The following is a 17,539-nucleotide window of genomic DNA, read 5'->3' on the forward strand; positions in this document are numbered from 1 at the left end:
TAGTCATTATCCCCACCATGGTTTCTTCCTCTTTTCCTGCAGTTGTTGGCCCTTCACTTGATATGGCCTGAAGCTTATAGAAAAGACCTAATAACCAATAATCCAAGATGGCTAATACACAAATACTATGTTGAAAGTTCATTCTGTCAAGTTTAGTTCCAGAGTTTCTGATGAACATCACCATTTAAAGTGGCAAGAAAGGGGCACCTGGGTGGCTGAGTTAGTTAAGGGTCCAACTGTTGGTTTCATGCTCAGGCATGATCTCACAGTTTGTGGGTTCAAGCCCCGCTTCTGGCTCTGCACGGACAGTGCAAAGACTGCTTGGGATTCTGTCTCCCTCCCTTTCTCTCAAAATAAATAAGACTTAAAAAAATAAATGACCGAGAAAAACAAAGGGCATACAAGGTGATTAAGTACAATTTAAAGCTTGCTCCCTTTTGTTATGTTGCGAAACATCATAGGAAAAGTTGAGGCAGTTCTTGAAATTGCATCTCTTGAGCAGAGCAAGTTTGACAGTTGTAGAACAGGAGAGGATATGTCCAATAAGGAGACTGATGATCTCTGCCAGCCAACAAGCCTGGCTTCAGTGACCCACTCTACAGCTGTTCTGCCTACAGTATCCGCTCAGCCTTACCTTCATGGAAAACTAAAGCCAGTTTGTTTGTTTGTTTGTTTAATTTATTTTTTACAAATACTTTTTAGAAAGGAAGACTTCCAGATGGAAAACAAAGAGCAATTTTCTAATTTTTACTACATCAAAGAAGATATTTTACTTTTTGCTACCAGCCCATCTTCTAATCAATCAACATTTCCGGCGATGTCTGTAAGGGAAAAGTGTAGTGTAACTGACATAAGCCCAGACCTTAAACCTGTGCTCACTCACTCGTGGATGAAATAAATCCCCCGGAGAACCCGAGAGTAGTTAGCACTAGAAGGATGGAGTCATAATATGGATCAATTTAAACTCATTTTGGGGGCAAGTAAGGCCTTTAAAGAAGGAATGATATGCTTAGTGGCTTAATACTTACTAAATTGGTCAAAATTTGGCGTGGAAGCTTACATGCTGCCCCAGAGGAGGTAAGTTATGGTGCAGAGCAGATGTATCTGTGTAGGTGTGTTTTATTGCTCTTGTCATTTTAAAATATACTCTGAATATTGTCTCACATTTCCTCAATCCATTAAAATGTTCTGTGAAAAGAAACGAAAGAATGGATGGGAGGGAAGAGAAGGAAGGAAAGAAAAACCGGAAGGAAGAAAGTTAATCTCTTCACCCCCTCCCAGGCTTGTTCCCCCACTGTCTCCATCTCTGCTTTCGCTGTGGCTCCGTTCCCTTCCCAGCTCCCTCTATTTCCCACAACCCTGAAGGCCAGCCGACAGGGGTTTACATTTTGAACACCCGTGCGTGGCTGCCGGAGCTGGGCATGCTCAAACGCCCAGGACTGGCTTTTTTCAGCTTCCAACTTTGGCAGCTCTCCCACCCGCACCCCGAAGGGGCAGGTCCGCACAGATCCCTTGGTGTGAGTAAGCGGGAAGAAATTATCCCACTCTCGCGGAGGAAGCGAGGTAGGGGAGCCAGCTGGGCAGTTCAACGTTCCGGGGGCGCTTCCAAGGGCCGCGCGCGAGGGCGCCGGGCCCTGGGGGCTGCGCAGAGCCGGGGTCCGCGGATGCGCGGGCGCGCGCGCCCGTCCGAGGGGGCGCTGTCCGAGGGCACGTGCGCGGGAGCGCGCCCGGGGAGTGGTCGCGGAGTGGCTGGCTGGCTGGCTGGCTGGCTGGCTGGCGGGCGGGGCGGGTAGGGGCGGGGCCGCGGCGGCGCGCGGACGCCGAGCTCCGCCGGGCTTCTTGAGGCTGCGGCGCGGCCACCAGCTGGAGGGCGGTGGACGTTGTATCCAGAGCCCGAAAACCTGGGACTTGGGGGGCGCTGAGGGACGCAGGAGTGGAACCTGGCCGCGAGGAAGATCCGCGCGGTGCAGCTCGCTGCTTAGCAGACGGCGCTTTCCTCGCTCCATTTAGGAAGCGGGTGGGGGTGGTTCGTGGCCAGCGTCGGGAGGTATTCGAACGCCCGCGTCCGGAAAGAAAGACTTCACCTGTGTTTGAAGGCAGCGCGCCGGACGTGGAGGGAGCGGAGGCGAGCTCTCGCTTCTGGCACAATGGGCTGTACGCTGAGCGCCGAGGACAAGGCGGCGGTGGAGCGGAGTAAGATGATCGACCGGAACCTCCGCGAGGATGGCGAGAAGGCGGCGCGCGAGGTCAAGCTGCTGCTGCTCGGTGAGGGCGGCCGGGCGCGTCCCGGGGGGCCCTAGGGTCGGGCGGGTTGCTGGGCGCGGCGCCCCGTGGTGGCCGCTGCGGGCCCTTTGCGTTTGGAAACCCAGAGGGGACGTGTCTGAGCGGCCAAGAGCGCGACTTGGAGCGGTGGGGATGGTTTCCGGGCGAGAGCGGGGCTGGTGCGGTGCAGAGCCGAGGCGGGTGCTCCTTTCCCTGGTCTCCTGCTGCCCTCCTCCCTCCTCCCTGTCCAGTGAGAACCCGCCGGCCCTGGGCTGGCGCTTTACCTCACTCACAGGCGTTGGTGTGGACCCCGCAAGGAGCCGAGGAACGGGTCGCGAGTAAATGCTGTTTCTTTTAAGTTAGCTCAGCCTTCTGAAGATGAAGGGGCATTCGCGGCACACACACACACACACACACACACACACACACACACACCGTCACCTCCACCCCTCCCCCCCCCCCCCCCCCGAAAACCCTTCCTATGGGATGTCGTATCGCGGTTGTGGTTTTCCCGTGTCAAGCGTGCCACGTTTTGTGATATTAGTGCATCTTTTGTGGGGTTCCGTGGGATTGAAATGTGTCTTTCCTGTTAACTTCCTGTGGCGACACAGTAAGTGTTAAAGGAGCACAGATTATATTTACCTTGCCTAAGGAAGTAGGCTATGCTGGATGCTTGATTTTTTTTTTTTATTACTGTGGAGACATGGAAACCATCAAAGTTGGGTAACGTTTGCTCTGGTAGTAGGTAAGACAGATACTCGAGCGGAGAAAACCTATGTGAAAGGTGCGAGAGGGTCACGCGGAGAACAGTTCTCTCCCAGCTGCCACGGTTTCTGATGAATGAGCTTTGCCAGGTACACGCCAGGCTTTTATTTGTTCTTAGTATTGTTCTCATGGTGAAACGCTATGTGGAGGTCTTTTCCAGGTTTTTGAAAGGAGAGACCAAAAAAGGAGTAAGCCAGGGTTTTGACTGAAGGATACCTTAGGAAAATATTAACAGCATAAGACTTGCACATCTATGAGTTAAGATTTTCTTTTGTTTGCTGCCCCCCCCCCCGCGTCCACCACACATACACACACTATAGCTATTTATTAAAGATTTCTTAGAATCTTCATCTGCAATTCCAGCGATTGCTTTTGTTTTATAACAGTTATAATAAAAGAGAAATATTGCACAGACCTGTTTTCAGTAAGCTTCTGTTTCATTGGTTTAATGACTGCAGGAAAAATGGTGGGTTTTTTTTTCTCCATTACTAGTAGGCTTAGAAGCAGCAAACTTGGCATGACTAAAAGTAATAATGACCTGAGTCATTTTGCTAACAAACTGTGAAATAACTTTGCATTTTAAAGACCTGGGTGGCTTTCTTCACCCTTGCCACCAACACAAATCTTTCTCAGTTAATACTCTCCCTAAGTTTTTACGTTAATAAGAAATAATGTATTTTGCCTAGGTCAGTGTATTTTTAGCGTATTGAGCATAGAAGAGACGCACCTTGATGTGGAAACATGTAGATATTCCTCTTAGGAAGTGGATGTGTTTGAGACAAACATGAGACAAAAGGAAGATTACAAAGTTCTTAGAGTTTCTGCACTATTGCTCTTATGTATTCTTTTAGTGTATTTCGGTGTGACTCTAGTTTGAGCCAGCCATCCACCATGTTTAAAGCAACTGAAAAAAATGAGTCCTCTGGTGGTGTTTTAGGCTTTAATTAGATGTCTATTAGAGAACGATGGACTAGGATAAAAGGTCAGAGGAGTTGGTTTTTGCTTATTTTGAGAAGAGATCAGTGTTTCTTAACTTTAGCACCATTGGCATTTGAGGCAGGATAATTCTTTGTTGTGCAGGCTGTCTTGTTCATCGTAGGATGTTTAGCATTGTAGGGTGTTCTTTGGCCTTTACCCATTAGATGCCAGTAACAGCCCCCTCAGCCTTTGATCCTTGAAAAATGTCTCCAGATAGTCCCCAAAGTCCCCAACCTCCAATGAGAGCCTAGATTAACAGGGTTGAATGTATAAATATAGAAGTCAAAGTTGTATCTCTACAACCAGCTATAGTGAGAGTTATGAGAAAAGTGTAGCAGAGTCATGATTTTTGGAAGAAACTGAGATTTTTGTTTTTCTATACCAGTAACATTAGAACGATTTCAAAATGATTTTTTAAAAATCTTTAGGTAACTGAGTTCCTTCAGCTGTCTTTTCTAGATTTGGTGTTTTGCTTTTCCCTACATCTCTCTCTGTAGAAATCCTTTAGCACCCCTGCCTTATTGGCCCAGCTGTCCCTCCCCTTCCTCCTTAGGTCTTACTCCTACTCTACCCTTTTGCCGCAGGGTCCCGGCACTCTAGGTCCTATAAACAAAATGCTGGTTTATTTCATAAATGTTATTCTTGGAATGTTTCAAAACATTTTTCTTTCCCAATTTGTCTTTAGCACTGAAGTTCTGACCTTTGGTTCGTTTTTGAATGTTTAAAGTCATATGTGTAAGCAGCTCGATGAAATAATTCCATATAAAACAACTGAATCAACTAGAAATATAAAATGATTTCTAGGCAATCTATAACCACTGTCACTCCATTTATAAAAGGTCATCGTCTTCAATTATTTTCTTTTTTTTCATCAAATGAATTTTTTCCATTTAAGACAAAAAGCCTCCAAAGATAAATAGTTCATTATATTGCATTTTTTCTTAAGGCATTTATGCATTGTCTTTTAGACATCTGGGTTGAGAGATTCAGGTATGAGATGAACATCATTAGGAAAAAAAAATTGGTACTGTGTTACAATTAAAACAATTTTTTTTTTAATCAGACATATTTCACTGTCCTTATTAGGAGCAGTGAATCAGGCTTTAAAAAGAGAGGACCTAATCTAATCATTGACCTAAAGAAAATTAGGACAGGGTTTGGGTGATTCAGGTCTTTAGGTTAGTTTTCAGGCATTGGTATTAGAATAATAATACTAAATAGTGGAACTTGTTTTTATAATCACAGTTTTCTTTCCATCATAGATGGCTCATTGTCTCGGGGGAAACATTTTTTTGTTGTCATACCTTTGAGGAGGTTGCAATTTATCATTTTTTAAATGGCAGGATGATTATGCTTTGCTGTTTTTTCAGTGAGACTATATTGTACATATGAGCACTTACTGAATATTATTTTATTATAATTTTCAAAGATGTAGAGGGTTAGATTATATGAAAGTAAAATTTTCATTTACATAAGTTAGTCTAAAGGTGAGTTTTAATTCTTTACTCTGCCTCATTATTCTCTCCACTCATCCTCACAGACAAAAATCCACACCCTCTTTCTTTTGCTTGTTTTAAATATTATAGGTTGAGTGAAAATGAGGCGAGGGAATAAGATCTCTACTACTTAGTGAGTTTTTTCCATTGCTACCAGCAAGCAGCTATTTGAGAAGCTACATCATTAATCTTTTTTCTTCCCTGTGAACTTGCTGTGTGACTTCCTTAGTTGAGAAATTCTGGCGTTGCAGGATTTTGGATTTTGCATTGCTTTCGCTATTTCTTTAGCATTGGCTCAGGATCCTAAGTGTCAGAAAACCCATTTCCTTGAATAAATGGACCTGATATTTCAACATGGGTTATGTGCTTCTCTCTCCCTCACCTGCCTTAAGAACAGTTACTTTGATAGACACTGCAGGTGACATTAACGAGTGTTTTGAAAAGGCTGATTTTTCTGTATGTTACGTTTTTCATTCTTAAAATTTATAGTTCAAGTTCTCTGATGCCTCTGGCAGCTTAATTCCAGAAGGCTTCTGGTCTTTTGCTTCTAGGCTGCTCTTCTATCATGCAAATTCCTGGCTCTGAAACTTTGTTGATTTCTCCATTGCCTGCACAATAAAAACTTTCTCTATCCTTGTGCTCTTTTCCTCAGGGCACCCTCCTCCTCCAGACAGGAACAGTAGGCATATGGCGAAGCATATTGCACTCTGGTTTCTAGTGTTGTTTAGGCTTGTGTCCTGTTTTGCTACTAGTGTGAGCACTTCAGGGGCAGAATCATTGTAAGTTGTACTTGTATCCATCCCTAACAACCTTTAACTTTTTCATGTGCTTAATTAGTTCCTAATTATGTTAATATCTTGTGTAGAATTAGGACTTCCCTAGAATACAAGCCACGTACTTTGCCATTCTCAGTGTTAATGGGAATAAATGACTACCTAGCCAAACAGAGTAGACAAAAAAGGAATAATAACAGTATATGATGATCAAAATTAGCACATGGTATCTAAAAGCAGATTGTTTGGTTTAAGAATACTTTTCCACTTTTGTGAGAACTTTTCACAGTCCTTATATTATTTGGTAAAATAGAGAAAATGACAGCAAATATTCATTGGAGGAAGGTCTGCTGTGTTGCAGTTGTAGTGTTCTTTCTTATTTTTTTTTTTCTTTTTTCAAGATCTCATTTTCTAATCTTTATTACTGGCCTATTTTAACCATAAATAAAGACCATGAGTCTTGTTAAATTTGTCAGTGATAAGAAATACAATGCCTGTGTTAGAGAATTTAATAGAAGATATTAGGAAATATAATGCCTATCTTAAAGAGTTAGTGGGAGATGTTATTGAAACCTGAGAAAGATTCCTATAATTTTTTAAACAAAAAGTGAACATCCAACCATAATCTTAATGTTTTTGTTATGCATGTGTTGGCCTTGGAAAGTTCAAGCTACCACAAATTCCCATGGGAGGACCTGAATGTATTTGTTGCACTTCTAGGTCACATATTTCTTGGTCACATGTTTTGGCATGCAGTTACCCAATGTGTGACTTCCCGTAGTGTGACATTGGTGAAGCTCAGATCCCAGATGGCATTTGAGCTGTATGAACTAAGGTCAACAGCACCTAATCTTGTAGTGCTGAGGCTGCCTCTGTCATGACTTGTTAAATACTAATTAAAAGCGTTAGCAGAAATAGCGCAAAATAATTTTAAAGTGAACGTTCATTGCCATAAACTTAGTGGTTTAAAACAATGTAAAATTATTAACTTTACATTCCTGGGGGTCAGAAATTCAGAATGGGTTTCACCAGGCTAGAATCAGGAGGTCAGCAGGGCTAATTTTCCTTTAGAGGTCCCAGTGGAGAATCCATTTATTTGTCTTTTCCAGCTTCCATCTAGAGGCTACTTGCTTTCATTGGCTCATGGGACCTTTTTTCATCTTCACAACCCCAGTGGCTGGTAGTCTTTCCATGTAGCATTGCTCTTGGAAGCCTCCTTTCACTTAAAGGACCCTGTGATTACATTGGCCCCACCTGGATAATTCAGGGAACAGCCTCATCTCAAGATCCTTGTTTTAACCACATCTACACAGTTTCTTTTGCCATGTAGGATGGCGTGTTCACAGGTGCCAGGGATTGGGATGTGGGCATCTTTGGGAGTTATTACTCCGCCTCCCATAGTCTTCCCTTTGGCTGCTGAAGATGCATGTGCATCTTGCCTGCAAAATGCATTTACCAAATTCCACCATCTGCCAAAGTCTCAACCCATTGCCCTATCAACACAATGTCCCAAAATCTCATCCAAATCTCATAATCTAACTCAGGTATGGGTGAGATTCTCAGTGTAATTCATCCTGGGACAAAATTCCTCTCTACCTGTGATCCTGTACAGCTTGGAAACATGTCATGTGCTCCTATAATACAGCAGTGGAGCAAGCACAGGGTATCAGTTATAGACAAACCTGTTCGAAAAGAAAGTGGAATGAAAAAAGGAGTCCTCGGTCCCTTGAGCTTCTCAAACTACATTAGGTTTCAGAGCCTGGGAATAATCCTCTGTGATCCTGTTCCACCTTCTGGGAGCTGGACTCCGCCCTTCCTTTTTAATGAAAGGTAACACAGGTCTGCCGCTGAGTCATTTTATCAGCCCGTTTCTTGCCTGTGGAATTATTGTGACCTGACAGCATTCTTCCATTTCGGACTCCCTTAATTTGTCTTTCTTCTTTCCCATTTTACTGTAACCACAAGAAAGAAAACAGCTTGCACCTTGAACAAAACCAGTTTACTTAGAAATCTCCTTATCTAAATATTCAAGTTTATAGCTTGTAAGTTCTGTTTTCCACATAACCACAGGACATAATTCGCTTAAGCTTTCTGCTGTGAGGTGACAGGGATCCCCTTTCTGCTCGTTTATAATAACATGTTCCTCCTTTCCATCCTAGTCCTCGCCAGCAGCACATTTAATGTCCATATGTCTATTAGCAGACTGTTCATGACAGTGAAAATATTTTCTGAGATCACGTATGTTTCCTCCAACATATACTTATGTAGGTGTTAAAATTTGTATTTCTACTGTGTCAGGCAATTTAGGCTTTTTCTGTCTTATTCCTCAGAATTTTAGCCTCTGCCCGTTGCCTGATTCCAAAGCCATTTCTACAGTTTTAGTATTTTTTTGCAGCAGCACCCCACTTCTAGATATCCTTAACATCTCATGTATAACTTTGGGGCATACAGAATGATTGTAATTTTATTTTCTCAGTCCTTTGCAATTTATGTGACTATTATCATAACAGCAAAATCACCAGTTTCTAGTACTCCATATGAACCCATGGTTAGTATTTCACTGCAGTAAGTTAAAGAATAAGACTTTTTTTTTTTTTTGGTATGCCTCCTCATCAGTGAAGTTTTTCTTGACCATCTAGTCTAAATTTATCTTCCTTCTCCTCCCTGCCTAATTACACCATTTTGAAATCATCTTGTGCATTTACTTTTTTTTATTGTCTGTTGCGCCTCTCTGTGGGATTGGTTTCCTCTGAGCATGAATCCCGTCTGACTTGTTTATCACCTAATAGTGCAGAGTAGTCCTTCCATAAATGTTGATTAAATGAATGAGTGGTTACATTATTGAACATTAATTTTTGACTAGTAATCTTTTAAAGTGAAAAAGTTGATATATTTTCTTGTGCATTGGGCAATTTAAAAAAAATTTTTTTTTATATTTTATTTTTGAGAGAGAGAGTGCAAGTGGGGGAAGGGCAGAGAGTGAGGGAGAGAAAGAATCTGAAGCAGGCTCTAGGCTCCTAGCTGTCAGCACAGAGCTTGATGCGGGGCTGGAACTCACAGACTGCGAGATTATGACCTGAGCTGAAGTCAGACGCTTAACCAACTGAACCACCCAGGTGCCCCTGCATTGGGCAGTTTTCGTGAGTTTGGGCCCAATGTATGCTCTTTTATTTTTTTAATATCTTGCTGGTTAGAGTAACTAAAACCTACTGCATTATTACTCACTTCTAAAACCTGGAATTAATTTGAGGTACCTAATTCTTGTTGCAGGATCAGGAAAATATTATAACTCTTGGTAAATTAGGTGTAGAGTGAAATGTGATTTTTATATTTGTGTATTCTGGACAGTATTTTCAGCAGGATTGTTGCATTGCTGTTTCACATGTTATTTGAATACTTTCTTAAAATGCATGCAGTCATTCAACAAGGCATTAAATGTGTTCCCTGAGTCCTATCTACCACTGCAGGACAATGTGATTGTAACTTTGGCTTTCTGGAGCCAGCAGGGTGCTCAGAAATGGACCACAGTCTGTTCTTCATGTCTTGCCTGTCCTCATGTGGCAAGAATCATCATTGGTGACATTTTGCAAAGTGCATTCTATATTTTGGGTGTTGAGTTATGCCTTGGGTTTACCAAATCCTTAAGAAAATTTACAGTCTAATTCTTCAGAATGGCAAATAGGGAAGAAAGAAATGGTATAATAATAGATACTGGGGGAGGTGAGCTTTAATGGGGTCTTCATTGTTGATGTTGTGGGATGTGGGGTGGAGGTCACATATCTGTCAGAAATTACTGTGGTTATAAATCTGTTCATTTCTATGCATTTCTGAGGTTATTTTTTTAAATCATGATTGGCTGTAAGTGGTTTATTGTATAGAAACCTGCATTCTGAAAGAGCCTTTGCTATCTATAAGTTTTCTTACATTCCCCCACGTAGAAGGACTTCTGGTCTTCTGAGGTTTATTTAGCTCTGTCCAGAGACTTTCTACACGGGGAAAGGCAGTTGACCTAGGACTCTGGCAGTAAAATGTTCTCCTTGAGATCTTGGACATGTTATCCCAATTCTTTAAGGTTTAGTTTTCTTTTCCATAAATTCCAGATGATAAATGTACCTACCTCATAGGGGTTGAGGGCACAATAAACTAAAGCATCCAGAGTTCTCAGACTTGTACATGGTGCAGAAGTTCTCAATAAATATAAGCTGTTATGATAAATACTTTAGAGCCTCTTTGGGGTCAACCCTCCCTCTCTGCCTCCTTGCAGTTTGATCCACTTATGGTCATAGACATTAAATCCTTTTGTTGGCTCCTCTTAGCAAGGGGTATGTATATAGGGAAGACATAAGGAAATATAAAATGAATCTTTTTTAAAAAGTTTATTTATTTTGAGAGCGCACACACTCAACAGGGGGAGCAGAGAGAGAGAATCCCAAGCAGGCTTCACGCTGTCAGCCCAGAGCTCAGGGGCTCCACCCCACAAACATGATCATGACCTGAGCCAGAATGAAGAGTTGGACACCCAATCCGCTAAGCCACCCAGCTGCCCCTAAAATCAATTTTGGTATCTAGTTTTTGATCCTACTATGGCTCCCTTGTGGGGCTTGGCTTTATGTTAATAGTTCCCCATTGGGAATAGACCAGGTAAATACATGTGTTATGTTAGGAATTCTAGAGAGTGGATTTTAACTAATGGGAAAACTTTATAAATGATTTAAAAGTAATTTTGTTCTCCTTTTTATTACCCATTTTTAGAACAAATGGAGTAATTTCCTGCAAACTTTCCTTTTATCTTTCTTGAAAATAAAACAAGGCTGTTAGTATAAGTTATGAAACATTATTTGAGTTGACTCAAATGAATGTGCCATTTCTCAGGGGAATTTACGATTACTTCCCACAAATTTAAAAACCGTTTGAAACTTTCTGCACTGATGACTCAAATTCCTAATAAAACTCCAAAATTATCATGAATTTACTTTTAAGAAAAGCATCTCTTGAAAAGTGGTAGTAACCCTGATAAACAATGAAGCATTGAATCTGTGGTAGTATTTATCTCTTTTAATAATATTTCAAAGGAGTCTTCTTAAGACTTAGCATTGAATTAACTTGGTGACATTTGCCTTTCTGTTTACTTTGCCTTTCGAAGGCACAGTCTAAAATCTTTTCTAGTAATTTATTTACCTAATCTTTATTGTATTTTTGTTTGCTTGGGCACATGTCTTTTATTTGACAGCCTTTCATGATACTTAAGAAGCATGGGACCTGTGAGTAAACTGCATTTAAGATCAGTGTAATAGGAATTAGAAGATAACTAATTCTTATTGGTAGTTCTGAAGTTAACCTAATTTCATGAGTTACATTTATTTCTAGTGCAATTAAAAATTTATCTACTGAGTTTTCACAAACTGAACAGTGTTATCAGCAACAAGATGAAGAATTATATGCAAGAGGTGTTCTGTGACTGTAATAAGTCATCAGTCTGGTCAGTTAAGTTGCTGGAACCGATGAGATGATTCTCCTTGGAACCAGTGCTGTGCACCTGCTTCCACTCGTTCGTCCTCTCTTGCTTCCCAGAACCTTCTTCCGTCCACCCTGGTTCTCTCTGCTATCTTCACATTTCTCCAAAGACTCCTGCGTCCTCATCCATAAGCACTGTCAGATCATGCCCAGCATTAAAAGTAATGAAATCTAAGCAGAAGAATCTACACTCTCCTTAAATCATTTTTAATTCCTCATTTTTCACCTAAACATTTTAAAATGTTAGGCTGCATTCCCATTTTTACTTTTTCATTTTCCTTTTGCTATTTAAATTGCTTTTTATTTTAAAATTGTGGACTCTTTCAATTATATAGAAGTATTGAGAAATAAAACGGGCACTCACATAACTCACACAAATATATATTTTTTACAGAGAGCTTAGGGTTGATCTCTGTCTTCTGGATTTTCTTCTATAATTAGGTCAGGCTTCTCATTGTAACTTCCTATCTCTTACTTTGTCTCCATTTTTTTTCTTTTCTTTATCTCCTTATCTTTTTATGTTACTTATATATCATTTTACTTCACTTTTATCCATTTAGCCATAACCTCATCTGACTTTTAACATATTGAATTTTTTTTTCAACGTTTATTTTATTTTTGGGACAGAGAGAGAGAGAGAGAGAGCATGAATGGGGGAGGGGCAGAGAGAGAGGGAGACACAGAATCGGAAACAGGCTCCAGGCTCTGAGCCATCAGCCCAGAGCCTGACGCGGGGCTCGAACTCACGGACCGCGAGATCGTGACCTGGCTGAAGTCGGACGCTTAACCGACTGCACCACCCAGGCGCCCCTAACATATTGAATTTTTAATTTTATTAGTAATATTTGTATTTCTAGAAACCATTTTTAATCTTTTGGAAATAGTTTATTCTTATATTTTCCACCTTTTTTAAGAAGCCACTTTCATCATTCTGTACTTTTATAGTCTCTTTGTGAAAAATTTATTATTTAAAATTCTTAAGGTTCAGATACTTGTAGTGTCTTGACTATTTTATAGTAGGTAGATTGTATCCTCTAGTAATTTTTTATTGTGAGCGTATATTAATGAGCACATTGTCTGCATGAATCCTGTGCACCCTGGTATCGTGGCTTGAGAGTAGAGGGCAGGTTTACTTCAAATATACCTTTTTAACACAATATTCCAAAGCTGAAGGTGTCATCTCTCACCCACTTAATCACTTTCTTCTTCTCCCCGTTTCCTTTATTTTAGTTGGTGGCAAGAAATCAAGAGATCCTTGATTCCTTATTTGCTTTTACACCCAGGTAGTCCAAAGCTCCATTGAGTTTGTTTTCTAAATATTCCACTTATTTTCCTGTCTTGGTTTTTATCATCCAGCAACAGTGAAGTTATGGTTTCGCTTCATTCCTGTGCAGTTTTGTTTGTGTGTTTGTTTTTGTCTCCCTCTACCCTTTACTCGTGTGGTCTCTGCTTAGGATGAGAGGTATGTGATTATGTGATTGTGTGTGCATGTATGGTGGGTTGCGTCTCCCAGTACTGTTGTGGAGATCCTCATTAACTCCCATTGTGTCCCTGTCCCTGGCAGTCAGATTTTTTTCTTGCCTGCTAGCATCCACTGCTTATTGGTTTATTATGTCTCATTTTGTTCACAGCCAGGGTCATCTCCCCTTCTGTCTTGGCCCTCCTTTGTGTCTCATGGGTATGATTTTTCCTGGGCAACCCTTTGCTGCAGAGCCAATACTGGTAGCCAGACTCTTGGCTACCTTGAGTGCTCTGCCTTCTCTGGTCACACCCAGCACATGGAAAATCATGTCCTATCAGTGTTGCCGATATGCTGCAGAGAGATGAGCTCAGGTGTTCCCTCTACTCAGCCGCACTTCTCCACTAGGCTGCTTGGATGTGTTCCTGCCTAGGTGACTTTCTTCTCTTAGGATCCCAAATAGGCCTCTCTGCCGTTAGCAGTCTCTTCATCTTCTCTGACATACTGTTCACCTCTGAAACTATGGCTCCAAGAGGGATATCAAGATACAAGTGACTCTCTGCCTTTCTTATCTGTAGTTGCCTTCAGCAATTGCCACTGTGCCACTGATTGCCCTGTGGCTGCCAGGCTTACAGTCTCTGCCATGTGATGCCTGCAAAGTAAGCCACTTGTACTCCTCCGTTTTCATCTGATGGCTTTAATACAACCTGTCTGCCTCCTCTCCCATTATTCACGTAAATGCAGAGGAGAAAAAAGGAAACACATTTTCAAAATATTTCTCACATTACTTTCTCCATTGTTCTTTACATTCATGCTCTGAAGTTAGGTTTTTATCACACTTGTCTTTATTGTATGCTCTTGCTGGACCACATATGTTCACCTTATTTTCATAAAGCAACTCTTCTTAGATTTAAACTTTAATATGCATAAAAAAATAAGTTGGAATCTTTTAAAATGTGGATTTTCATTCTAGGTGTGGGATGGGGCCTGAGATTCTACATTTCTCACAGGCCCTTGGGGGCTGCCTTTGCCAATCCCCAGTCCAGTCCATGCCTCGGGAAGCAGAGTCCTAGAGTGGGTGATTCTCCTGGATGATTCCGTTTATCCGTTGCATAAGCATTTTTCACGATTCATCCCATCTTTGCCACCTTCATGAAATCTCCCTTAACCTCATCTGTAAAGTTTCTAAAACAGTGTTTTGCACAAAGTAAGTGCTCACTGTAATTTATACACTTGCATGTCTGTACATGTGCGTATGTGAAGCCTATCACACTTAGTAGTTACGCTTTTATGTTACTCTGGAATGGCTTTTTAATAGAGCATTTTGAGAAAAACTATTTGATATTATCTTGCATGGAAACATGCACTTCCTGGAGAGTGATCATAAAGTATAATTAGTCATAATGAATCTTCTGAGTATTTAGCCATATTTTTTAAAGTGAATTTCTTTTTTTAATGATAGGATTTTTCAGGTCAGGTTGAATGTGACCTTACAAATATGTTTTTATGAACACTCTCATCTGGTAATGTCCATGATGAAATTCCTTTCTCAGAAGTAAATAAAGGGTGATTGTAAACTCTGGGAAAGTTTATAGTCCTTGGTCTTGAAATAATCATACTATTTTTACATAACCTCAACTAATCTAATCTAAACCTAATCTAGCCGCATATACAACATGATGTCCATTCCCTTTAAAAGGCAATTCTGATCTTAGACACTATTCTTTACATTAATATTTACTGGCAAGTATTACAAAATATGTAACATTTTATGATTAAATATAGCATAAATGATTTACACTTTTTTCATTTGCTGGTTAGGCTCCGCTGTTAGGTAAGTTATGACACCTGGTTCTTATGAAACATGTAAATTCATTCAACAGATGTTTATAGAATGCCAACTCTGTGGCCTGCATTGTCTAAGTATCTGGAAATGGAACAATGTTTGGGAAGCCGATATTAACTCAAGTAGAGAAAACATTCTTTAAGTGTTTTAACCATAAGATGAAAGCAATACGCTTACTTTGACTTGTTTACTTACAATTTTAAGTATTTAAAACATGGGTTCTGGGTTTCTTTTCTCTCTCATTTATCATACTGTGCCTTTTCAGTAGATCATTTTAACTTTGTTTTGGATGATTGCATTTATACACAGGTTGAATTTTACTGCTTTTTGCCAAAAGCTATTCAAAAACTTACAGAGCAAAGAATAAGTAAGAAACTCCAAAGTAATTTACATTGTAAACCTGGTGATGATGCTTAGAATTTTAGAACTAACTTCTTAAAAAGTTATCAACCAACAGTGTGGCCCATGGTACACATCTGAGATAACTTAAACTCTAGTATCAAATGTAAGCAGTATAAAAAGTTCTGAAAAATAGAACACTCTTAACAGACTCTTAACAGTGGCTATCTTTGGAGAACCAGTCAACAGAACCTTTGCTTTATAATTCATAGACTGTGTAGATTTTTGAATTATATTTGGGTGCATGTGGATGTTTTTGTTCATCAGTAAGAAAATGTTATTTTTTAAAAAAAGGTAGAAACTATAAGCATCAGACTGAGTCTTTCAGATAAAAGACTCATTTTTATATTTTTCTGAATAAAAGTAGAAAATGCTTTATAGTTTTTGTAGAATGAATCCATATACATGGGGGACTCAGTTGAGATCTCAACTTTAATATTTTCAGAATTGCATGATATTCTAGAAATCATTTGGCATAATGGTTTGTGTGGATTTTTGAAAGTTAAGATTAGTTATTTAGATTTATGATAGTTTTAACCATTAAATATTATGTGGATAAGTTTGCAACAGGGTATTCAGTGCATTTGATAGAACATTTTGAGTAAGCATATAGAGATGTCACTTCCTTGTCATGTTATTTCCTATGTATGTAGTCTGTGATTTAAGAAAGGTTGGTTTTTAATAATGTATCATTTCCATTTGGGGCATTTCCCAAGTTTAATTTACTGTTATTAAGATTCTAAAGCTTGATATGTGAGTGCCTTAAATTGAAGCATTCAACCAGAGCATTTCTGTTGTTATAGTAATATTCTGAATGTGTTTCTTCTACTAATAATGGATTATGTGGTATAGATCCAAGATTGTTTCATATTTTAATGCAATAGTAGTGTGATAACCTCAGTATAGAGCCTTCATGAAAGATGCATTCTGCAACTTTCTTGGGCATAAAATATTCATAAAGTGTTTTTCTTCCTAATTATCTTTGTTTCTATTATTTTATATTTAATATTCATATATTATTCTCTTATAAAAATGGCATCTGTGCTGGTAGATAAAGTAAACATTGGCATGGTGAGTGTGTGAAGAGTACTTCTGTTTATAGGCAAGGCTTTTTATGTGCTAGGAAGAGGTACTCCTCAGGCTAGCTCCAGCAAAGAACATATTATGACACAGACAGCTCAGAGGATACCCAAGGCTGAAACTTTAAAGCTGGTGGGTTGGGAACCAAGACTGTGCCTTTGGCTTTGGAGCTGCGTGGCATTGCAGTGGTGTCCTTCCAGCCTTCTGGTTTCCACACTCTGTAAGCTTTATGCTCAGTTTATACCACTCACTGCCTCAAACTCTCATTTAGTTTTCCAAAATCAGGCAGCTTTGATCTGCCCATCTCACCTTTTATCCCCAGCTATGGAGCCCCTGGACTACCTTTTGGTCAAATACTCAATCCTCTCTGGTCCAGGGACCTGTGGTAGGGGAACAGTTCAGAATCATGGAGCCTGCTCCTCAGAAAGCCAAGGAAAGGACTGTTAGGTTCTGTTTAAACAAACAAACAAACAAACAAACAAGTTTGGTGTTCCTTCCTTTGTACATCTAGTATCAAAAAATAGTTTATTTATTACCTTCTAAACAACAAAGAAGTGGCTTTTTCACCAGACTGTTCATCACCAATGGCACATATGTTCACTGTCTCACATGTTTTGTGTTGTTTAGTCTTGAGACTTACATGAGATGTTAGTCATATCTCTAAGTTGAAAATCTGCAGTTATATACAGCATTATTTTATTATAGGAAGAAAATACAGGCATTGTTCTCTTGTGTTCTCGTTTCTAATTATTTTTGAAGGCTAAGTATTGCATGTGTTTTTTGAACATTTGGGAAAATAAACATTTGAGTAAGCTTCTTTTCTGTATGCATTTTGACATGATAGTGTATATGTATATAGCTGTATATTTTTTTGGCTCGTATAGTTACCTATCATTAAATAGCGCCTGTGTATTCTCATGTTTAGTGTCTACATAGTAATCCGTCTTATAGATGTGCCATAATTTAT

At 40.0% G+C, this 17,539-nt stretch overlaps 1 protein-coding gene across 2 annotated transcripts in view; it reads left to right on the top strand.

Annotated features, from left to right (window-relative positions):
• Positions 1-1,282: 1,282 nt before the first annotated feature.
• The window catches only part of GNAI1 (G protein subunit alpha i1), an 87,672-nt gene continuing 71,415 nt past the window's right edge, over positions 1,283-17,539 (top strand). Inside the window, exons 1-2 of one of the 2 annotated variants that reach the window (XM_043588697.1) lie at positions 1,283-1,563; positions 2,097-2,265. In XM_043588697.1, coding sequence (XP_043444632.1) covers positions 2,148-2,265 — 118 coding nt within the window. In that variant the 5' untranslated portion in view covers positions 1,283-1,563; positions 2,097-2,147. Of the gene's footprint in view, positions 2,266-17,539 lie in introns of both variants that reach the window. The other variant, XM_043588696.1, reaches the window with a different exon arrangement.

The sequence above is a fragment of the Prionailurus bengalensis genome, chromosome A2, assembly GCF_016509475.1.
Source record: "Prionailurus bengalensis isolate Pbe53 chromosome A2, Fcat_Pben_1.1_paternal_pri, whole genome shotgun sequence".
Taxonomy (NCBI): domain Eukaryota; kingdom Metazoa; phylum Chordata; class Mammalia; order Carnivora; family Felidae; genus Prionailurus; species Prionailurus bengalensis.